The 25338-nt window shown below is 41.0% G+C and overlaps 1 protein-coding gene across 1 annotated transcript; it reads left to right on the plus strand.

Annotated features, from left to right (window-relative positions):
* The first annotated feature begins 1008 nt into the window (after positions 1-1008).
* On the plus strand, positions 1009-23977 carry meis2b (Meis homeobox 2b). The gene is made up of 13 exons (XM_077219580.1): positions 1009-1578; positions 1714-1943; positions 2325-2466; positions 2715-2765; positions 3202-3252; positions 3345-3491; positions 5096-5210; positions 11323-11462; positions 13338-13414; positions 15238-15296; positions 15392-15481; positions 15601-15688; positions 22936-23977. The coding sequence occupies exons 1-12, from the start codon at positions 1561-1563 to the stop codon at positions 15657-15659; spliced, it is 1179 nt and encodes a 392-aa protein (XP_077075695.1). The 5' UTR covers positions 1009-1560; the 3' UTR covers positions 15660-15688; positions 22936-23977.
* The last annotated feature ends 1361 nt before the right edge of the window (positions 23978-25338 follow it).

Genomic DNA, 25338 nt, shown 5'->3' on the forward strand with positions numbered 1-25338 from the left:
CTTAAAACGATTGAATAAAACGGGGAACAATTAACAGCAATATAACAAATGAATTAAAATTATTAACTAAAATACAATTAAAAATAATGCTGTTTAGAATTTGGAAAAAAGTAAAAATGTATTGTTTAACACTGTGTTGCTCGATATCATTTTATATTTAAATAAACATAAATATCGTTTCAAAAATACATAGTAGTTTTCCTAGTATATAGACTTATTTTAAAATATAAATAAGAACTCGTTTTTTTTAAAGAGCATTAAAAAAATCCAAATGTAAATTGTCGAATGCAACGTAAATTAAATAGATCTCTACATCAAATTAGTTTGTGTTTTCTTCCCATCCGATCTCGTTTCCTAAAATGTATGCGTTTTAACATGATTATGATGGAATTGCAGAGAGACAGTCGTGCAGAATTCCCTCAGTGTCGTTTATGCAAAAAAACGATTGGAATAAAAGAATAGTGTATAACTGCACGGGTTTTTATAGCTCCACATTTAAAATCTATTTCCATACATTAACCATAGTTTTTCTCACAAAAAAGAATGAAATCAACGTCAACATATAACATTAAACTGAACGGAAAAAAAATTAATAAAAAATAACTTCAGACAGTTATTTAACTACCATTGGAGAACAGGACAGCTTGATCTATTTACTGTATTTACAGAAGGACAGGAAGAAAAAAAACGTAACTTTATAATTTAAATGTAGCCTAATAACTTCATGTATGACGAACACGTATTGAACAACGAAGCAGTCCAAATGTAGGCTTTAGTCTGTGGTAAATATATTTGCAAAGGCTCAAATGCTGTGATGCTCAGCAATTTGTTGAAACAAGGTCCATTCCCAGTGCGACTCAGTGCACTGATCTGATTTTAGCACTTTTAAAAATAAAGACACTCCACCCCTAGTAACAAAACGCAGAGGATGGTGGTGCGTCATCCGCCCGCGTATCCAATGTGAACACTCGCTGGCTACTCGTGGTCATTGCGCTCTTGTTTTCTCTTGCTTTATGTAGAGGTGTCGAGCTGGTAACACCCACCACGCTTCCCAGGCTCAGTCATCAGGGGTTCAGTCTCTTCAAGAGGAACCTGCTCCAGTCACCAACACAATCCCAGTCGAGGCAAAGCGTGGGTTGCATAGAGGGACCATGAGATCCGGATAGTTTTTCCTTGCAGTGTTTGCGATTGCAGACACGAACATCCCAGAATTTGGAAAGATTCTCCTGACTTCGGGAAGTCTTTGAAGGGTAAAGTGCATTAGACTGTCGAAGGTTGAAGTGGAAGCAAATATTTTTAGCCTATAGAGTGTCGTTTTTTATTTGTTAAGTTTTCATTCATCAAAGTGTATTTAGCAATACAGTCGAATTACTTAAGCACCAAAAGCGGCTGAAAAACAGAAGTGATCAAAAACTCTTCACAGGATATGCTCTATCATCTCAACGGATTACCAACAGCTCAGTCCTCTTAAACCGGATGCACAAAAGGAATTAAATCACTCAAATTGCTTCCTCGTTGGATAAAATCACAATTTGCACTTAACATCAACAGAAGCGTCGTATGCTGATGGCTCAACGGGTAGGTTCTCTTATAAATCCACCGCGTAAAACAACTTAGCCTAAGTCGTAAAGTTTGCTTTTAACATTTGAATCAATATTAGGTAAACACATTTGTTATTTGAGTTGCCTATGATACGGTTTCTATCTGATGCAGTACGAAGACCTTGCCCACTATGGCGGCATGGATGGAGTTGGGGTTCCGACGTCGATGTACGGGGACCCGCACGCGCCTCGGCCCCTGCCGCAGGTTCACCATTTGAGTCACGGGCCACCGCCACATGCCAACCAACACTACGGGGCCCACGCACCGCACAGCATCATGCCCAGTAGCATGGGCTCGGCTGTCAACGACGCACTTAAAAGAGACAAGGACCAAATTTATGGGTACTTTATTATATAACTTCTTGCATGGGATATCTGCTAGTTAACACAATCTTTTTAGGCTATAGCCTACCCGCGTTTGGCAGTGACATTTATTTCAGTCAGTAAATTGCTATGCACGAACAATCTTAATGTCTGCATATCGACAATTTCAAATAGTGTGCTGCATAATTAAATTTTAAAATAAAGCTGTTTGTTTTTCATCATAAAAATATAGAACGCTGTTATACACTATCTGACTTATAGGCTGAGTAACATTGTGTGGCCGTCAAAGTAATGAAAGTAAAAACTCCAAAGCCGTATTACTGTCATCAGCACGATTGCTCAGTTATTGATATAAGCATGTTTTGAACTAAGCATGTAAATGTTTATTGAATCTTGAAGGCACCCGTTATTCCCGCTGCTGGCTCTGGTGTTTGAGAAGTGCGAGCTGGCCACATGCACACCGAGAGAGCCCGGAGTCGCTGGAGGAGATGTGTGCTCGTCCGATTCATTTAACGAGGACATCGCTGTGTTTGCCAAACAGGTAACTTTTTGATTGAAATATACACATCTTTTTAAGGACTTAACGATTTCGGTAGTTGTAACTAAATTACATTTTTGGGGAAATTGGAAATCACTTGCTTTTGTTTTATTTGCTTCATATATATATATATATATATATATATATATATATATATATATATATATATATATATATATATATATATATATATATATATATATATATATTGTTTTGTTGTTCTAACAAAGTTGTGAAATTTTTGTATACAGATTCGGGCAGAGAAGCCGTTATTTTCTTCTAATCCTGAGCTGGACAATTTGGTAAGTGTAAGATGTCGTTTAGCACAGCTTTTGTTTCAGGTATATTCGCTTCAGAGAGCTATATGCGAGGGGGAGCTTTAGTGATTTATGAGGCCGCGTGTTATCAGAGGGCGTGGGGGTCTTTGCCCTGGGCTCCCTCAAAGCATCGTCTCTGGAGGAACCCATTTACACTCCTGCTATTGTCATAACATTACAAAGCCAACACTATCAGACTTGCGAAGTTTTTGATGTGAGTGTGATTTGTCGCGCGATTAGAATAACTAGAATATAATAGAATGTAGCCTAATGTAGAATATACATTTATAGAATATAAATGTTTTTTTATTGGAATAATCAAAGTTTATTATTGTTATTAGCCTATTATATTATTATTGTTTTTGTTTCAAGTTGTTATTTTGGTTTAAATATTTCATGCATTAATTTACTCTTTCCTCAGATGATTCAATCAATACAAGTATTACGATTCCATCTTTTAGAACTCGAAAAGGTATGTTATTTTTTTTATTTATTTTTTTCAAAATTATTATAATGTGATATTGTTCTGGTGATAAACAAACTGAATACATTTTTTTTCATCAGGTGCACGAGCTTTGCGACAACTTTTGTCATCGGTATATTAGCTGTTTGAAGGGCAAAATGCCCATTGACCTGGTTATTGATGAACGGGATGGGTGCAAGTCCGACTTCGACGACCTCTCAGGATCCTCGACGAATCTCGCAGATCACGTGAGTTTTAATTGGCTTTCTATGACATCATAAAACAGGGCAATTAGATGGCAGAGCTGTTTGTATGTTTATAGTAGGCTATTATGTTTCCAACAAAGGAAAGACTGGAAGTGTCATTTATTGTGTATAGTGTTAACTGGTGAAGTTTATTGAATGAGTTAAAATTAATTTTCCTGATTTTTTAAACCAGAAAAAAAAAAATTATAGTGCCTCAGCCATTCATTTCCCTAATCTTTTTTTCTTCCACGATGCATTTTAGTCATAAATGCAGAGAGAGTATGAGTAATTACTTATTTACATATGCTAATTTATTTAAAGAACATTATCTAAATCCATTTCTCATTGCTCTAATATGAATCATTAAGACATTGCCCCAGGATATATCTTTTTTTCTAAGAGGTATGATGATTATTATGATGATGATGATGATGAAGATCATTCTGATGAAGCCTGTCATGTTGGGTGCAGGTGTTGTTGAGGGTCAGGGTTTTCCCCCCACTGTCCACCCCTCCGTTAGCCCTAATGATCAACGTTACATTTGCACGTGAATGCGCTATTGTCTTTGAACTGATTGGATTGTTATTGTCAAGCAGGAGGGGAGTCTTTTTTCACTCAGAGACCAACAGTGTGTTCTTTACAGTTGTGCTTCCTATTATCAACGCACCACCCCCTGTCACAGGAACAAAACTACAGAATTAAGAAGAACGGGACTTTACAATCTGCTTCGCTCTGTTCAGTGTCAAAATGGGAAGGAGAGGTTATAGTCCTATTGAACACACAGAGAAAAACACAACGTTAAAAGCCTGTTATAGTTTTGTCTTTTATTACATGCTTCTATTTTCCATTGTGTAAAATGGTTGATGACTTTTCCCATCCACACGATTCCTGTAAATAAATCCGTGGATGGTGAGGTCTAACCGTCATACCTTCACTTGGTCAGCTGAAATTTATTTGACGAATATGTACCTTTGTACGCTTGACGATAACTGTAATCTTTTATTGATGCTCCTGTAATGTCTTATCGATTTACAAGTGTGCAGCGTGACACAAAACAATTTGAATTACGTGATGAAAGGAGACAGTGGCCTTCTGAAACGTTATTAACGGCATACACACACACATAAACACACAAACCCACAGACTGCTTTTGTACGTCCTAATGAGAAAACAGTGAAGGGTCTTATTCACACAGCTTTATTGTTGTAGGAGCTTATTCTGGCCTTTTCTTAGAGCTCTTTAGCTGATCACCATCAGGCAAACAGCTGACGCTAAGGGCCTGAAGAGGAACGGCTGCTGTTTGCCTTTATGTTGAGCCTGTATAAGTGCTTTATACCCTGTTTTGGATAAAAAGGGAATGCCGTCGGTTTTCTTGTGAGCATTTACAGTCAGATATCTGGAGAAGCAGTTACTCCATTCGTGGCTCCATAGGACTTGTATTTGGGTTTGTTGGGATCATGCGTTTCAGTTGTCTTTAATTTTCAGCGCAGACATGGTAACTAGGCGCTGAAAAAATCACTGTTTTAAAAATAGCATGCATGTTGATAGCGTTAGTAATGTGGCCTTCTTTTTTCACCCTTCGATCTCTGGATGTTTCTGAACCTCAGAATCCAGCGTCCTGGAGAGACATGGACGACGCTCACTCTACTCCCTCAGTCGGCACCCCAGGACCCTCCAGCGGGGGACATGCCTCTCAGAGCGGAGACAACAGCAGTGAACTAGGTAGGAAACCCTGTCAGTTTTACTATTACGTCATAATGTGCTTTTTTGAAAAGACTCGTCTTAATTCATATTCCAAGCTTCAAGTAGTATTTTCCCTGAGGTTCGATTTAATTTGTTTTTACATCATACACTGAAAAAATGAAACCTAAAAGTGGTAACATCTTACAGTCAAAAAATAAAAACATTGCTGAATTACCATAATTTATACCAACCAAACTCAATTTTAATTGGTTGAAATAGCTCTTTTAGATAGGTTACCACTTTATTCCAGTGTATATTGTACTTTGATTACAACATCTATGGTACTTTGTGGAATTGAAATTCATAATTTGTTAATGTGCATGGCTGTAAACGGCATTTACTAATCAAAGTCATGTGTCATTGTTCGTGTCATCATTGCGATGGTTCACTGAGCTGGTTTTACGATTTAACTGTGGACACAGTAGGTAGTTAATGTTCTTGAAAGGTTAAGGGTCTAATTTAATTTACCAGATCTTCTATTTGCATGTCACTCTTTTTTTCTTAATTTATATTGTGATCGTCACAATCATATTTTGTCATATTTATTTAAATTTATTTTATTTATTTTTTGTGTGTGTAATTGCTTCAGTGAAAATAGCCTTCAGGGTTTCTCACCTCCTTTTAACCATCAGACATCAATAGCCCGACCATTATGCAGAACAATAGCAGGATGTTATACAAGACAAGAGAAACCAGAATCAAAAGCCAGTAGCCAGATTGCAATTCGCTGACAATTCGGTCTTAGTGTGACAATATAAAAGCTCTAAAAATGTCAAATGTTTGGCATAGCAGCAATGCCAGTAGTATTTCTGCAATCCAACTCTTTATAAAAGAGAGAAAAGCATTGGGTGGCGGCATTTTTCCACACACAGGGCTTTTTTTTTTAAACAACAGTGGGGGGACATCCAAGACCCACGGCCTTTTGACCCCAAAGAGCATGCATTGAAGAAGGGGAAGAGGAATGACCCCTGCCGGCCTGAAGGACAGAGCACTTCAAATACTAGTCACAATGGAGGGGTGATATCTGGGGTGATCAGAGGCTGAGGTTGGGTTAGAATCAGGGATATTTACCTGCTGCTCCTCCAGGAGCCACTTTGGATCAGTGTTCCTCCCTTTATCATTCAAGAGATCGGTAAAGCAAACACCTTTTTCCATTACAAGTGAATGGGGGGTCTTACGTCAGTCACCCAACTCCAGTCCAAGGGATTACTGGGCCTCTTCAAAGCACCTGTCTCTTGTAAGGGGTTCCCTTTGTTTGTTGCACATCAGTAGAAGTTTTTCCCGTTGGGGAACCTTCAAGTAAGGTCCGAAGAAGAGCTCCTCGGTCCACAGTCCGAGTGGTTTTTAAGAACCGCTGACTCACCTCAGTGAGTTCGGGATGGTAGTGAGGGGGTTTTCCACAGCTATCCTAAACATGTGCCTTGTTGGTGGGAATGCAGAGCCTAGGAATGTCCATCACAAAGGCCGAAAGGGAACAAAGGGAAGCTGCAGGACATTCCAGGCCAGTTGTTACCTCTAAGGCCGCTGAAAGACACAGGCTGAGACAGGATGTTTACATCTATATCTGAACCCTCAATGGAGGTGAAATCCCAGCATGAAGTGTAGTGGACCAACAACAAGTGTCAAGCGCTGATGCATCCGCGTTTTTGTAGTTGTCAATACCACCTAACTGTGGTCCAATCCCATGTTCCTCCAGATCATATCATGGCCACGGGGGACAAGAGGATAAGAGCATCTAATCAATATGCTTTAAGCGAAACGATTAGCGAGAACAAAATCATCTGCGTCCGTCCAGTAATTATCCAGTCTGTTGCGTCCAGTAGTCAGAATTATGGCCCCTTCGGAGAAGTATAGTTCGTGATAGATTGAGGTCATGGCGAGCTCATTAAGCAAGCAAACTGGATTTATTCTGTGATGCGTGCGGGGTGGCAGTCATCAGACCCGGCTAGTTTGTGCCGGGGACCCTTTGTCTTCGGGACATTCATCTATCTCCAGTTCATCTAATTATCAGCATCAGAACAACGCAGAGCGTTTTTAGCTTTTGGACCTTGTCATCTCTCGGACGCTGAAGGTACAGTGATGTGACACGGCCGCCGTGAGGGTCGGCTTGAAGGATGTGGGAAAACCGTTTTGAAAAATTTTACTTAGACTTTGACGTGTTTTATATGCATATGCTCATCATATCTCCCTTCAGAAGTTTTGCTTTATATGTACAAGTTAAATTGGGGGGGGGGGGGGGGGGGGGGGGGGCTGTAGATTGAAGCTAGAAGCCTCTTCTCCATGTCTTAGGGTGCTGTTTTTCTCTAAACAGCCCGAGGGCTTACTCCAGCCTTCCTCCAGGCTGCTCCGGCCCCCCTCTGCGCTGCGCGTGCAGACTCCGGGGCCGGGGAGTGAGGTAGGGCTCAGGGAGCTGCAGCCTTTAAAGAGAGTGCAGTCGCACAGGCTGCATGGGCCAAGTTGCCAGGGAACAGTCAGAAGCGATTAGCGTCGGGTTGGATCAGCCCTCCGGCCTTCGTTTTCTGGAACAGGAGGAGAGAGGCTCGAGGAGAAGGGGGGGGGGGGGGGGGGGAGTGTTTGAGGCTTCCTTAGATGTAAGGATCTCACCCAGCTCTCTTTATCTATCGGTTTTCCCTTTTCTTTTCTTTTCTTTGTATCTTATTCTATTTTTACCTATTATTCCCTAATATATACTTTTTATACTTTCAAAATAGGTTACTTTTCTTTTTCTTTCTTTTTCTTTATTCTTTTCAATCTTTCTGGCACCTGAACATGTTTTGTATGTGTAAAATGTCACTTTTTAAGTTTTTATTTTTTTATCTTATTCTATTTTTACATTTTGCCTTTTTCTTCCTTAAAGTCATCTGCTTTTTGATACTTTCAGAATAAGTGACTTTTTTATTGATTATCAGTTTTTTTCTTGCACCTTTTTGATATTTGATTTTCATAATCATTTATAAATCTCACTTATTTTTTAGTGTTGTAAAAATGATTAATTTCTAATCAATTGCATCTAACAAAAGTTTGTTTATAATATATATATATATATATATATATACATATATATATATATGTTCATATTATTTTTTCTACATTTAATTTGAGATTATTTCATTTCACCATTTTAATTGTCTTTCATATATTACTTTGTTCATTCTAACACCTTTTTGATATTTGTTTTTTTCATAAAGACACTGAAAACGGCATGTCCCATTTTAAAGTTCCAATTTGTTCCTCTCTTTAAAAAAAAAATATTAAGTCTCTCTAACCTTTTTGATATTTGATACATTTTGATACTTAAATTTTTCCAAATATAAAATATATCTTTTATATAACCTTTTTGATATTTGATTTTCATGGACACACACACACACACACACACGCACGCACGCACGCACGCACGCACGCACACACACACACACACAAACACACACACACACACACACACACACACACACACACACACACACACACACACACACACACACACACACACACACACACACACACACACACACACACACACACACACACACACACACACACACACACACAAACACACACACACACAAAAAGATTGTTTCCCCCTCTTTTCTCACTTTTCCTTTTCTTTACCCTTGAAGAACACATTACTGTAGTGTATAATATTTTGCTTATATTCACATTGAAACCCTTAACTCTCTGTGCCAGTTAAGACTGTGGTCAACATGCAAACTCCTGAAAGCATAATGAGAAGGAACAGCAGTCTGTGTTGTGTAGACAGACAGTGTGAGACCACTGCCCTGCCCTTGACTTGAATTTTGATTACAGCATCAGTCAGCCTGAAGTCCATCCACCACCCCCCTTCTTATATTCAAATGTCATTATTCATTATCTGAAATATTAATGCATGAATATGGCGCATACAGTCGCCTTTGATTGATGCATCCAAAAAAACAAGGAGACACAGCAGGGCCAATCTTAAGAAAAGTAGGGTTCCTGTCCCGCCTCCGGGGAGGAGTCCCTCAGATACATTATTCACACACCCTCCGGGCAGGCTTTCAAGGCATCTCTACCCTCAGGGCAAGAAAAATAAGCATGACTGTTAAAAGTAAATCATCTTGCCTGATGCACAGTTAATGGAAGAGGGAAAGAGGGATGGAGAGAAAGAGAGAAAGGAGGGTGGGGAGGAGGACAAGACGGAAACCTTAGTTTAAAAGCGGCCTCCTGCCTGGCTCTGATCTTAAACTAGATTGGATGGTAATGGAATGAAAGCAAGCTTGATGTTATCAGAGAGCTCACAGTTCAAAAAGTATTGTTTTCTTGAGCATCAATTGAGCTTACAATATATTCCTCATTCACATCATTCTGGAATAAGAATTACTGTAATTACCAGCGTCAAAAATAAAAAAAGCATATCATCAAACTGTATCATCAAACTGTATTATCAAATGTATCATCAAACTTTCAATTACAAATTGGAAACTTGGATTTTCATGAATGCTCCAACTTTTCTCATTTGACTTAACAAATAGAAAATAGCAGCCATCTCAATAGTTAAAAGTAGTTGGGTTGTCATTTCAGCACATATTTCTCTCTGATTTTACATTATTATAGCCAGATTTCAGCTCTTTCTTTGTTCTGAAACATTTTGCAAGAGTAAATAGGTGAGATATTTTATATGAAAAATGTAATTAACGAAACATTATTTATGTAATTAAATGTTTAATATTTACTATTAGTTGTGAATACATACGTGTATATATTACACGGCTCTGTGGAATTTGATTTTGATTGGTCAATCGCACCATCCAGCGGTATGAGATTCCCTGATAAAAACCAGTAAAACTGATAACACAGGCTCATCTGGGTAACCGAAGTCAGCGCTATATGCTTGCTAGGAACGTTTTTTCTTTGTGGAAGTTTTGCGTTTGGTGAGCTAATAAAATATTAAAACTCAAATCAATATTTTTTGTACAATTATTTAATTATGTCATCTGGGTATCTCAGACTTGCTGTCTTGTTTCATACAAATGCAGCTGCTACCATTTTGTGACGATTGTTCTGTACACTGTAATGGATTATAACTAAGATACAAACAGGTTTGATTTTAAAACAGTTTCATGTCGAATCAACATCTCTTATCCCTCTTATTATTTATGTGGTGAAATGGCATGTAATAAGTGGCATGACTGTACCGTATGCCTTAAATATCGGTCTTGTTTGAGCTTGCTACTTGCTAACGATTATTCTCTACAGAATTTTTGCATTTAAAGTCCTAATAAAATATTTAAACTCAAGCCAATATTTTGTGTCTAATTATTTACTTATGTGGCAAGAAGCCATATAACAAGTGGGATAATGTACATCCCTATACACACACATTCACAGAAATGTAGTTCAAGGTGATCAGAATGCTGTGGTCAAAGGTTCAATTCCCAGATAATGCATGAACTTCAGTAAAAAAAAAAAAAACTATAATAGCTGAAGTGTGTGTACGTGGCCACTAACTAAACTTGCAATGTGGCTACTGTAGACTGTAAATGAGCGGGTTAGCAGCATCGGATGTACTTTCCCTGCACGGTAAACCAATTACCAACATAAATTCTGAAGTCGAATACGGTTTTCTCAACTACCACTTACAGGCGTTGCTTTATTTATGTTTTTCCCGAGTTTTTCGACTTGATTTTGAGTGCTAATGCAGATCAGATATTCTCTTTGCAGTGCCAAGTCTCCATTCCCCATTCAAGCATGGAGCCTGGACATTCATTACCCCTTGTCAAAGACAGAACTCACATTGAATTAATAGCACTGGGGTTGGTGCAGAGCTTTCTTCGAGATCCCTGACATTGAGACAGCGAGAGGGAGCGGGAGAAATCTCGCTCTGTTGATTAGCGTTCCCTCTCACTGCATGGATACTTCTGCTCGCCGCGGTCCTTGTGTTACTGTTGCTAATCAAAACAAGCCCCCCTGCGTGACTCTTTCACATCGCGTTTGTGAGTGGCACTGGTGATCGGTCTGAATAAACAACTGAAGGTGATGTTTTATCTCATTAAAATTACTTTCTTCTTTTGCTTTTTCTCTCTCGCCCTGCTTTCACGCTGTTGTTTATCAGGAGATGGCTTGGATAACAGCTTGGCATCTCCGGGAACTGGGGACGAAGACGACCAGGACAAGAAACGGCAGAAGAAGAGAGGGATCTTTCCTAAAGTGGCGACCAACATCATGCGGGCATGGCTCTTCCAGCATCTTACGGTAACACTCACTCAGATCTCCTTGTCGGAAATCGAAAGTCTGCGTAAAAATGGGCCAGATTGTTTGACTTGTCTCTTGGCGAATTAGTTTAATCCCACTGTTCTCAGCTCAGCGGCCTGCATCCAAACTGCATTAAAACTAGCAGGGTGTGTTATTATCTGTCTCTCGGCCCTCCCATCCATTTTGCTTGTCAAAACCGAGGGTCGTATTCGCTTCGGGGTGAGTCCGTTCCAACAAAGCTTGCTGGTTTAGGGCTGATTTGTGGCATTCTTAACCCTCTTGAATCACTGCACATTTTCACCGGTCCACCTCCTTAAATTCCCACAATTCTCCTGCGTCTTCCTGTTTTCCATTCTCTTTCAGAATTCCTGCACTTTCTAAGAGCTACACAGGTCTCATACACATAGTAATCCTTTCCCTTTTACCCACCTTTAGAGTTTAGAGATAAAAAAGAGAGCCTAATTGAATTATCCTCTCTCTGTTCCCAGCTCCTTTTCAGAGCAATTTGTGAAGCAAAAGTGTTTCCCATTGGAGGATGTGTCCTCTGACAAAAAAAAAAAAAAAAGTGTTAGAGGGGACTTTGGCCTCTGAATGGCCTCCATTGCAACACCCAGGCGATCATGCATTCATTTGGGGTCGGGGCTGAATGAAAGCTGCTGGATTACGTTTTGTCGGTTTCTACTTTGAGCCAGTGTGCGGCGTTTGAGGTGGAGGGGGGGGGCTCTTACATATGGTCTAAGCCTCCATCTTTTGTGACCTATTCAGAGGTCCACGATAAAGACCCCCTATGCTGACAATCTTAAAGAAAGGTGGAACATTAAGATTCAGTGGAACATTACAGTTATAACTGTTAGTTTCACTGGAACGAGATAGAGGGATCTCCATTGGCATGCAAATGGGGACGAGGAGGGGGCTTCTTAGTAGACATAAGTGCAATTCATGCAAATATGAGCGATTCTTTGAAAGCGAGCTTGTCGGCTAGCTTCGTCGTTTGAACAAGTAGGTTCTTCAATGAACTTTAACGAACAATCACTGCGCAACCTGCCGAGAGCTTTTTGATAAGAGTTTAAAGATGGATCCCAGAGCCCAGCTTGCATTCGGCCGTCACTGGCTTGTGTAGAAAGGGGGCAGGGCTTACAGTCATTCATCACCACAATGACAGCTAGCAAGCCAGGAGGTGAGCAGGGAAATCTCTGTCACTGTGTGAGAGAGAGAGAGCGAGACATGGAACAGGACTCATCCCTCACCGGTGACCACGGGAGGTGAGGCCATGACAGTGCCAAAATTGGTGCACACCCACGACCCAGGACTGTCTATACATTCACCCCTGCCTGCCATCTGCTGCCCTCCCTCTGCACTCACAGCGAGAGCAAGAAGATCAGGGGCCAGGGGCCACCGCGGGGCCACCAAGGGCCAAGCCCTATTCAACCCTAAACAAAACTCTCCATTGTCTCTCTTTCACACCCACTCGATCATTTGTCAAGTAATGTCAAATAATGTCAAACAAAACCACGAGCGCTCAGCCAATAAGACACAGGGAAATTCTCCAACTCAGGGCTGCATATGGGAAGTCTATCATACATAATGATGTAATTTCCTGAAAGAGTCATATGGGATCCACGTTTTTGCCCGGAGTCTCACATTTGGTGCTTGAAGTCGTTAGTCATTTAAACAGATTGGTTTTTAAGAAAAAGTAAGGTCATTTTGATTTGCTTTATTAATGGAGACTGCAAGGAGAAATACACAACTTTAAAAAATGAAGAAATTTAGATGTTCCATTCATTATTGCTTTATGGATCATCGGACAGCAATGTTATTAACTGCAGAGGTTTCTTACACATTAATCTAATTTTTCTTGTTGTTTTTGTCTTGCAGCACCCCTACCCATCTGAAGAGCAGAAGAAGCAGCTAGCACAGGACACAGGCCTCACCATCTTACAAGTGAATAACTGGTGAGTAACCTTTGACCTTTGACTTTTGACTTGCCAGATTGACCTCTCAGCACTTAGAAGTCAGGGTTGGGGATCTCTGTAATATTTCCATTTCAAGTCCGGTGATCCTGATTCCTCACACTATTATTAGACGGTGTTCAAAAACCCTATGAGACAATTAATAGTAAGAATAGGAGCAATGATGAGGTTTGCCAAGGTCTCCGAGGGGCTTTTAGAAAAGTTGTAAAATGTTATGTTTGGATTCCGGAATGCTGTTCGGTAACCAGAGTTCCCCTGAATGTTTTTTTTAGGAAACATCTTGCTTATAATATATGTTATTGGATTACACAAATGTGATACTCATTCTCAGTTTGAGAATGTGAAAAGGACGTGCATGTATGATATTAGTATGTAATGATAGATTACCAATAGGCACCTACAAATAATTTATTATTTTATTAAGTTTTAAGCTAAGATTTTTTCATTACATATTTGTTTTTTATTATTTGTCTGTATGACTAACCCTAACCTATGCATTTAAACTGTATAATTTTGATACTTCAATTTATTTATTTTAATTTACCACATATGCTCTCATAATACAATTTTTATTTTGGATAGCATACACTACTTCAGTCAGCACTATTCTTAATCAGGAAAGTTTAATATTTTGTACTGTATTTTCATTAAGTTTTAATTTTAATTTGTTTCATTTTCCTTGATATTTGAATATATATATATATATATATATATATATATATATATATATATATATATATATATATATATATATATATATATATATATATTATTTAGACTTTTTCCTCTTCCACGATAAAAATATTTATTATTAAAATACTAAACTTAAAATAATTTTAATTATTTATGTATTTAAACCATATAATGAATACAAATATAATGTAGATAATTAAATTCTATTTCATTTCAATTCAATTCTACTTTAATTTAACATACATACTTTAATAAAATGTCAACAAAAGCTATTTTTTTATTAATAGTCATAAAGCAGACACGTTTTTATATAATAAAAAGTCGATGAATATTAAGTATTATCATTCCTTTTTTTTTTCTTTTTTTTTTTATAGAACATGGACATTTAAGATTTCTACCATACACTAACATGTGTTTACCACGACCAAATAAGGTGTTCACAAACATTTGGCTAAGACTCATTGTCTATAAGTAATTCCTTCTCCCATTGCATGTCAGGGGCATTTCCTACCTCTCTGTTACGGGCTGCTGAAGCATATTAGTGTCTGAAAAGCAGTTAGGCTAATCATACCCTCAGGCTGCCAGGCCAATGCTATATCAATTGAATATTTATTGAGCAATGACCCCTTTACTTGATTCACTAATATATTGCAGCAAGAAGCGCAATTAAAACAAGTCTTAAAAACAGAGATTAACTTTAGAGTGCTGACGAAAGGAAAAACAGACCACAAATCAAATAAATCTATTTGTTTTTATTGTCCTCAACTATAAAATTCACCATTAAACGGAATGTTTCTCAAAACGTAATTTGTAAAAGGTGTTAAAATCTCTTTATTAAGAAAACCTCAGCTTGTTTACATTATAAATTAGAGAATTTCTTTGGTCTGGCACTTAAACAGTGCATAAGCTTTTTTTTTTTTTTTTTGTGGACTCCTGACAGGTCCATTAACCCAAAGGCCCAGGAGAAATCGCACTGCATTAAGGGATATTTTGCAGTAAATCATAGCAAAGAGCTCACAGTAGTAAAAGTCCTGAGTGTTTAAATAAGAGTAAAATATACTGTGTGCGGTCAGTAATATAAATAGATTTAGTAAATTTCTTCTCTTTGACAGGTTTATCAATGCTCGAAGAAGAATCGTGCAGCCCATGATTGATCAGTCTAACAGAGCAGGTAAAGTGCAGGTTTATTTTCTACAATCTTTACTATCACCACATAAGCAGTGTGTGCATACATCACACATATATACTGTGTCTTTGTGTCTTTAGTAAGTCAAGGATCCGCTTACAGCCCCGATGGTCAGCCAATGGGTGGCTTTGTGCTAGACGGCCAACAACACATGGGTCTTCGGCCTGGCGGTAAGAAGCGCTTTGATAATAATTGCGCATAACTCAAGTTTAGTGCTGTTATAAAAAATCTTCCTGCACATTTGCATGTGTTTTTATTGTTTTCTTAATTTTGTTTCTCCGTCTCACAGGTCCCATGGGAGGTATGGGTATGAACATGGGTATGGATGGACAGTGGCACTACATGTAAACGCCTCCCCTGCTTCCCAAATCATAAACGTAAGGAAACGCTTTGGTACTTAGAACATCCCCTCTCTTTCTCCTTTCACTCGGCGTGCGAAATCTGATTATGGTGGCAATTCTCTCTCCAACGACGACGTCTCCCTCCCCTCACGCGCACACACTCGCGCACCTTCCTTCCCCGGCTCCATCTTCGCTGCCTGTCTCTGACAGTCCACAAATCAAGACGTATCGCTCGCCGCGGGCGGCCTGGCATGGAGAATTTTATTTAATACCCACACTGTGCTGCCCAATGAGCCCCTCCATAATGACACTTACCTTGATTAATAGAGCTCTTTATATGTAAATAGGCACCGCATCCAGTTCTCCAATCGTGCCAACACAGCCCTTTCCTCTCAAATAACAACCTCATCCTCCGCTAATGAAGGGAGAGGAGAGGGGAGGCGAGCGGAGGTTAACACCCCCCACCGAAGCCACAGACACATAGAGATATCACGAGCTCCGGCTCGCAGGAGCCAGATACACGCCGACTAAATAATTTCCAGACTATTTAATCCTACCTTTTTTTGATTGAATTATCATCGAGTCGTTACTGTAATTGCGTCATTTAGAGGAATGTTTCCCCGTCCTTAATTCGCTCTGGTTAAACACCATATGCTGGCTGATCGTTGGGATCATTATGAAGATCTGTTTTCCTGCATAAAGCGGATAGAGACACGTTTATGATCTTAGAGGCAGGTGTATGTTTATTTAAAAGAATATTCAGAGTTGGGTGCAGGTTAAGTTTAATTGAGAGCATTTGTGGTGTAATGTTAATTACCACAAAAAATATTTAGATTTCTTTAAAAAAAAAAAAAAAATTTAATTGAAATTCCTGAAATCTGAAGTTTATAATTTTATAAACATACTTATATTAATTTGCTCTGTTATAACTTATGTATTATTTGAGGTGTAAAGTGGATTAAATACACTGTAAAAATTATATGATCAATAAGTCATAGTAACTCATCAAAGTAATTTAACCTATATCAATTAATTTTTTAAGTTGATTTAACTAGGCAAGATTTCAAAAATTTAGTTGGTAACACTTTGCAATGTTCTTATTTGTTAACATTAGTATTGTATTGAAAAATATAAATTGTTACAGTATTTATTAATAATAGTTAATAAAAATCCATACACTATTTTAAGTTCCCTTTCAAGGGAACTTCGAGCTGCGTCAAACGCTGCGGGAACGCCCCTGCGTTGTGCGTCATGAAGCACGTATGGAATCAGCCCAATGGAGAGATGAAACGTCATAGGCGGGTGACGTCATCGACCAGGAAACTATAAAGCACCCCAAAAACACAAGCGCATTAGCTTCTGTGCTTTCAGTCGCGCTACATGTGAATCTGTCCCTGTGTGATATTGTCTGTCTTACATACCCTGCACCACACAAACAATTTATCCCTATATATATATATATTGAGAGATTATGGCGGACGAACAGCAGTTTAGAAAGTGTGTTCCTCCCTGCTCGCGTTATTTAACGAGCGGGGATACACATGATCTTTGTGTTGTTTGTTTGGGAGTTCAGCATGCCCAGTTTGCTCTCGAGGGAGCAGACTGTGAGCATTGCGAGCGTTTGCCGTTAAGGACGCTCCGCTCCCGCCGGTCGCTCTTTGAGGAGAGCGGTTCGGTGCGCGCTCCCCGCGGTTCGGGTCCCGCTTCTGCCGAGGCAGAGCGGCGGCGCTTATCGTGGGGATCGCAGATGGATCTCACAGCGGGGTTTGAGACGGGCTCTGCCTTATCTCTCCCTTCACCTGTGAGATCCAGTGCCTCAGTCCCGGGTTCGGAAGCACGCGCTGCGGTTTCTTCCGCTCGGGCTGAGGCACCAATGCTGCAGCTATCCAGTTCTGAGGAACTTGATGTTGTTAGTGTTGAGGGAGATGTGGAGGATTCGCCACCCCACACTCCTGAGAGTGATGAGCTTATGGAGGTGTTAACAAGAGCTGTTGAAAAACTTAATATTGAATGGCCAGTGACTAGACAGGAGTCTGTTTCTAAATCAAAGTTGGATGAGAGATTTTTGCCGTCACGTGTGCAGCCTCCACGCCGGTGCCTGCCGTTTTTCCATGATCTCCACACCGAGGTGTCGAAATCATGGAGAAAACCGGTGTCATATAGAGTGTTTAGTCCCCAGACTTCAACATACGCTAATATTATGGGAGCCAAGGCTCATGGTTATGGTGCTTTGCCTCGTGTGGAAGAGACGCTTGCGAGCCATCTCTCCCCCGAAGCAGCATCATCTTTTAAGGCACCGGCATTACCCACCAAGCCTTTAAGAAACACTTCGGCTTTGGTGGGTAAAGCATATTCGGCAGCAGGTCAGGCTGCGTCATGTCTGCATACTATGTCAATCTTGCAGGCATACCAGGCTGATCTGCTAAGGGACATGAGTGAGAGTGAGGAGGTCAGTACTGACGTAGTTCGCGAACTGCGTCAGGCTGCTGATTTATCCCTGCGTGCCACCAGAGAATCGGCCAAATTAATGGGTCGTTCTATGGCAGCTCTGGTGGCCGCAGAAAGACATTTGTGGTTAAATCAGACTAATATTAAAGAGAGAGAAAAAGCTTTTCTTTTAGATGCTCCTCTTTCTCCCATGGGGTTGTTTGGTGATGCTGTGAATTCAGTTATCGATAAATTCCAAGAAGAAAAGAAACAAACTGCAGCTTTTAAAAAGTTTCTTCCCCTTAAAGTTCATGTCCCTGGGGCTGCTGGGCGGGAGCAGCCCCGGCCGTCTTCGAGCTCATCACATAGAGCGCAGCAGAGGCAGAGTGTCGCGTCTCGTGCTCCCCCTGCTGGACAGTGGGCTCAGCCGCGACACTCTCAGCCGAAGCCTTCTCCCAGTAGAACTGATCTGAGGACAGTTATATTGGCTAAGAAGGCTTCGGCTAAGAAGAAGTCCTGACGCCAAGCCGTTCAGGATGCTGAGGGTGGTCCCCACCGAGGCGGAAAGGTGTTCACCTCTTTTTACGGTGCCCATTCCTCCTCGGTGCCCTCAGGGGCTCGTTCTGCCAACCCCGCCTTTATGCCGGGGCACAGACGATCCCAGCGAGCGCTTTCCCGAGGGACGCTCGCTCCCTCTGAGGAGGGTCTCAGAGCGGTCAGACCAGTTGTTCCCTGCCGGTGCGCCGTTACAGGGCGCTGCGTCTGCTGCTCAAGTTACACCAGAGGCCAGTCTCGAGAGGCTGGTACCCTTAGTAGAATTTCTGGCAGAGTGGAAAAGCCTTCCAAAAATATCTCATTGGGTCCTGCAGACAGTAGAAAAGGGTTATGCTATCCAGTTCAGGTGTCGTCCACCAAAATTCAGAGGGGTTCTGCACACAGTGGTGGGCCCCGAGCAGGCTCTGGTATTGGAACAAGAGGTGAAAACGCTCCTTCAAAAAGAGGCTATAGAACGGGTTCCTCCTCCCAGTTTGGAGTCAGGTTATTACAGCCGATATTTCATCGTTCCAAAGAAGGATGGGGGGTTGCGTCCAATTTTAGACCTGCGCATATTGAATCGCTCGGTAGGGAAGCTAAAATTCAAGATGCTCACTATCAAGCAGATCGTGTCTCAAATCAGGTCCGAGGACTGGTTTGTCACGATAGATCTGAAGGACGCATACTTCCATGTGTCCATCCTTCCACAACACAGGAAGTTCCTGAGGTTCGCCTTCGGGGGCGAGGCGTACCAGTACAGGGTTCTTCCGTTTGGCCTAGCTTTATCTCCCCGCACTTTCACGAAATGCATGGATGCAGCACTAGTGCCTCTGAGGCTTCAGGGCATTCGTATTCTCAATTACATCGACGATTGGTTGATTTTAGCTCAGACCGAGCAGATGGCGGTTCGGCATCGAGATGTCGTCCTCGCTCATATCAGAAAGTTGGGGTTGAGGCTGAACGCAAAGAAAAGTGTATTATCTCCTTCCCAGAAGACCACTTTTCTGGGTGTCGTTTGGGATTCGGTATCGATGCGGGCGCGACTCTCTCCGACCCGCATCGCTTCGATTCTCTCAGCTGTGAAACAAGTGAAGCTAGGCCAGCTACTCACTGTCAAGCAGTTTCAGAGACTGTTGGGTCTGATGGCAGCAGCGTCCAACGTTATACCTTGCGGCCTGTTGTACATGAGACCGCTACAGTGGTGGCTCAGGACCAAGGGATTCTCCCCGAGGGGAAATCCGCTCCGCACGTTCAAAGTCACGCGGCGCTGCCTTCGTGCTCTGGTCATGTGGAGAGAAACCTGGTTCCTATCCAAAGGTCCTGTGCTGGGGGCTCTTTGTCGTCGCATAACGCTAACGACGGATGCTTCCCTCACAGGGTGGGGGGCGGTCATGAGTGGTCGCCCAGCCCAAGGTCTGTGGCAGGATCATCATCTTTCGTGGCACATAAATTGTCTAGAGATGTTGGCTGTGTTTCAGGCTCTGAAACACTTCCTAACAGACCTGAGAGGCCATCATGTGTTAGTTCAATCAGACAACACGTCGGTGGTCTCTTATATAAATCATCAGGGGGGCCTGCGGTCTCGCCGGCTTTACAAGTTGGCCCGTCAGATCCTCCTGTGGTCCCAAGGGAAGCTACTATCTCTGAGAGCAATGTATCTCCCTGGGTATTTGAATGTGGTAGCAGACTCCCTGTCGAGGCAGGGGCCGAGGCCAGGGGAATGGAGACTCCACCCCGAGGTGGTGGAGCTCCTTTGGTTGAGTTTCGGTCGCGCCGAGGTGGACCTATTCGCTTCCAAGGAGACCACTCATTGTCATCGGTGGTTCTCCATCACTCTTCCAGCCCCCCTGGGGTTGGATGCTATGGTGCAGCCGTGGCCGAGGTCACGTCTGTACGCCTTTCCCCCGATTGCTCTGTTACCAGGAGTTCTGGAGAGGGTCCGCCGGGACGGGGTCAGTCTACTACTAGTAGCCCCGTTCTGGCCGGCCCGAGTATGGTTTGCGGACCTGATTTCTCTCCTGGACGGTTCTCCTTTGGAGCTCCCGGTCAGGAGGGATCTACTCTCCCAGGCGGGGGGCACGATACTTCACCCCCGCCCAGAATTGTGGAAACTGTGGGCTTGGCCTCTGAGGGGGCCCAGCTCATAGACTCCGGTCTCTCAACCGAGGTTGTTGAGACCATTCTTAACTCCAGAGCTCCATCCACGAGGAAGCTTTATGCCTTGAAGTGGAAACTTTTCACTTCTTGGTGTGGAGAACACCTGCAGGACCCAGTTAACTGCCCAGTGGGTGCAGTGCTGGAATTCCTGCAGGAGCGCTTCTCCACAGGGTTATCCCCCTCCACACTAAAGGTGTATGTGGCGGCACTAGCTGCTTACCACGTCCCTTTCAGTGGAGTTTCTCTTGGGAGACACCCGCTTATAACTCGTTTCCTCCGTGGCACTTTGAGGCTGAGGCCAGCAGTTCGTACGAGGGTGCCGACTTGGGATCTGGCCATTGTATTAGAAGGTCTTTCCCTAGCTCCTTTTGAACCTATCGAAGAAGTTCCCGAGAAGTTTCTCACTTTTAAGACTATCTTTTTGCTTGCTATCTCTTCACTAAAAAGAATCGGAGATTTGCAGGCTCTGTCGGTTTCACCCTCGTGCCTGGAATTTGCACCTGGCATGGTTAAAGCTTTTCTGCATCCTAGACCAGGTTACGTTCCTAAGGTTCCTACTAATATTGTTAGACCTACGGTTCTGCAGGCTTTCTGTCCTCCTCCATTTATGTCATCGGACCAGGAGAAACTTAATTCACTCTGCCCTGTTAGGGCATTAGACGCTTATGTCCACAGAGCTGCCCTGTGGAGGAAATCAGAACAACTTTTTGTATGTTTCGGGCCACCCAGGAAAGGGTGTCCGGCGTCTAAACAGAGAATGAGCAAGTGGGTGGTTGAGGCTATCTCACTTGCTTATGAGTCGGCTGGCCAGCCTTCACCTTTGGTTGTCCGAGCTCACTCTACCAGGAGTATGGCTGCTTCTAAAGCTCTTTTGTCGGGGGTTTCCCTGAGTGATGTTTGTGATGCGGCTGGATGGTCTTCACCGCATACTTTTATTAAGTTCTATGACCTAGACTTAAGCTCTACCCCTGGGGCACAGGTGCTCTCGTCCTCTGTGCGCTAGTCTCACATGACGGTCATTTGGTCCTATGGCGACGTGGGTATTCGCGTTCCCGCAGCGTTTGACGCAGCTCGAAGTTCCCTTGAAAGGGAACGTCTCGGTTACGTATGTAACCCTAGTTCCCTGATAGGGAACGAGACGCTGCGTCGCTCCGCCATACTCCCGGCACTCCCGTTAGCGCTTCCTTCAAGCCTATCAGAAGCTAATGCGCTTGTGTTTTTGGGGTGCTTTATAGTTTCCTGGTCGATGACGTCACCCGCCTATGACGTTTCATCTCTCCATTGGGCTGATTCCATACGTGCTTCATGACGCACAACGCAGGGGCGTTCCCGCAGCGTTTGACGCAGCGTCTCGTTCCCTATCAGGGAACTAGGGTTACATACGTAACCGAGACGTTCAATCAACTTGGATGTTTAAGTCATTTCAACTTTAATTACATTACACTGACTTAAAAATAAGTTGAATCTTGTATAAATTGATAAAATTGCTTAACTTATTTTGATGAGATAAAGCAATGTAAAAACATGTGTTGTCATAACTTATTGATCATATAATTTTTTACAGTGAAGCTGTTCATTGTTTGTTCATGTTAGTTCACTCATTAACTAATGTTAAAAAATACAACATTTGATTTTAATAATTCAAATTAAAAATAACATTAACTAAGATTAGTAAAAGATGTTCATTCTTATTTCATGTTAACTAAAGTAGTTAACTAATTAAACATTATTGTATGTTATTGTGTTAATGAGTTGAAATGACTTGTACAGCCAATTCGATTATAATGGTTGTTTTTAAGTTGAATTATGGGGAAATGTTTTACAGTAAGTAATTGTTATGGTCATTTTGGGGTTTTAGACGTTGTGTTGTAAAATTAGATATAACTTTACTTACTTTTTTTCACACTAAATTCATGTTAACTTCCATATTGTTTACATTTTGTGGTTACTGAATTGTATAATGAAAAAATACTTTAAAGTTTATGCTTTCACTTCCATTATAAATGCCTCGATGAGATCTAGATTTTGCTTATTATTTAGACTAAACATTTTTTCTTCTGCTAATCAACATGTTCCCGTAATATTTCTGCAATGTATTTTTTTGTTTCACAGTGTGGATGTGGGAGAATAAATCTCTCAATATTGTTTTCCCCCCTCTGTTCTAGGTTTTGATGGTGGCCTCAGGAATAGTTCCAGTGCTGGCCAGAGGCATGAGGAGTCACGTCATCACATTCGTCCTCACCTGATCCTCTTTTCAAGAGAACCTCCCAACTCTCCCACAGACCTCCCTCATCATCTGGCCATCAGAACTCCAGCCAAAGGACCTTCCAAAGGGAGCACCACCTTAACAAAAACAGACTTGAAGCATTTGTGCCAAAAGAGAGACTTCTGAAAAGACTATTGGGAGATCTTTTCTTTTTAAATTATTTATTTATTCTTGTTATACCGTCAAGAAGCACGGGGACCACGCCATTTTGTGCACTTTTGCTCAACCGTAGAGTGGCCGCCCCAGACGCGAATATCCCATACCTCCTCACGCACAAGTGCACACGTTCATATTAAATGTGGAATATAGTAAAAGATGCTAAAAGCCCTCAAGAACTGAAATGTGAGTGTATGATGAGTTTTTGATTTGTTTTTCTTTTGTGAAATGTTCAATGTTTGGGTTTGTGGCATTGACTATAGATTTAGACCTTTGCTTCCTCAAAGTTTGAGGGAAATGAAACCACTCGAAGGAATCACACATCTGACACAAATTCCAGTATCTGAAACCACAAAGTCTTCCCCACATGAAGTGTTATGGAAAGCATCACTGAGGAAATGAGTTGTGCGTTTATATGTTGAATTGGTGAGCAATGGTGCTTTGGTAAGGCTAAGTATGCCTGGAGGAGTTTTTAAACAACTAGAGATGTTCCATTGTACATAATTATGTAAATGTTATTTGTAAAACACATCAATGTGAAATAGGCATTCAGTCGAGATCCTTTAAAATTGGACATGGGACATTGTTGTACATTTTGGGTCCGTTCTCGCTCTTGCTTTTCTCTATGGAAAAAGTCGATTATATGTTTGTTAATGTACTGCTAAGTTTGATCAGTCCTCTTGCTCTGTCCATTTTTTTTCTTTTATGAGTCTTTTAAAGCAGTACAGTATTTCTACACAGTCAAAAGTCGAATTCTTGTAATAAATGCTTCATTTTCAAAATGTACCTAAATCTCTTGCTTTGAATGGTGTCGTGTTATTCCATGCTTTGAATCGACATTAATGCGACTTGCAGTTACCATTAATTTAGGCTATAAATAAGCCTACCTATAGAAATACCTGTTTATTTATTTATTTATTTATTTATTTATTTATTTATTTTAATAAAATTCAACTGTGCTACAATTTATTTAAGTAATCATTAAAAGGGGGAAAAAAAAAGACGCAAACGAAACTGGCCGTTACAAAAAGCGGTAACTATTTTGCAGTGTCCTTGTTACACGTTCTGTAGTAACTTAATAACTATAAATTATGCATAATTGCATGCAACAAATCCCAATCATAAACCTCAAGTATGTAGTTCATTATTATTACCCAGAAGGCCTACTTAAATGTATAATTTCACTGTAACACGGACACCTTGAAATAAAATGTAAGGCAAAATTTATTTTAAACGTGCAGATATCAAACAGCTATAACAGAGATGACTACAAACTAATAAAACAAAATAAAAACGGCATTAATAATGTCTACTGAAAGGGGCATCTGGAAGTGCAAAATGATAATTTGATAACCGTGGTTTCCCTAAAATCATCTAAGTGTGTGCAGAGGTCTTTTGTAAAATGTTTGAGGCAATCTGTGAAGAAATAAATCACATTAATTCAATATTTCCAAAGCAGGTGACTGGACGCCGTGTAATTTTTCAGAAACAAACCCCGCGCGCTTCTTCAATCTCCAGCATCTTTTAAACGCAATTTCGCGGTGACATTTTCAAATGTTTTTTCTCATGCTGTTTGATATCTTAGCTAAGACTGCTCCTACAGACGTTCTTTTGCTTATTTCGACCTCCAGTTTGTGTTACTCTAGCCTGCAGTACTGGTGAGAAAATGCTGTGGTTTGGTGGTCATTTATCAATGTCAGCTGCGTAACGATCTCACTGCAGTATTGATGAGGAGAATTGCGCGGCTGGAGGAGAAGCCACAGGCACAACAATACCTGCAATAACCCTTGCGTTTCATCCCATTCCTTTCGATAATGGAATTATTTTAATAAGACCTTCCAATCCGTTTTGTTTCTCGTTCCTTTCATTTATTTTATTTTTACTTTTTATTTGATTTCGACTTCTGAACATATCAACAAAAGCTATAGCCAATTGCTATGTTTGAAAATAAAAGCCTAGTTTTACTGCACAATTCGTTCAAGACCAACATAAAAAAAAATATATATATATATATATATATATATATATATATACACAGGTATTTATGTGTGTTACAATAGGAAACAAGTACGATGCAGCTGTGACTGTTCATATTTTGCGAATCGGTATGCTATTATAAAATGAGTTTAACCTCATAAAGCTTTAA

This window comes from Siphateles boraxobius, unplaced genomic scaffold (assembly GCF_051911475.1).
Source record: "Siphateles boraxobius isolate OS27281-9 unplaced genomic scaffold, OSU_SipBor_1 8, whole genome shotgun sequence".
Lineage (NCBI taxonomy): Eukaryota > Metazoa > Chordata > Actinopteri > Cypriniformes > Leuciscidae > Siphateles > Siphateles boraxobius.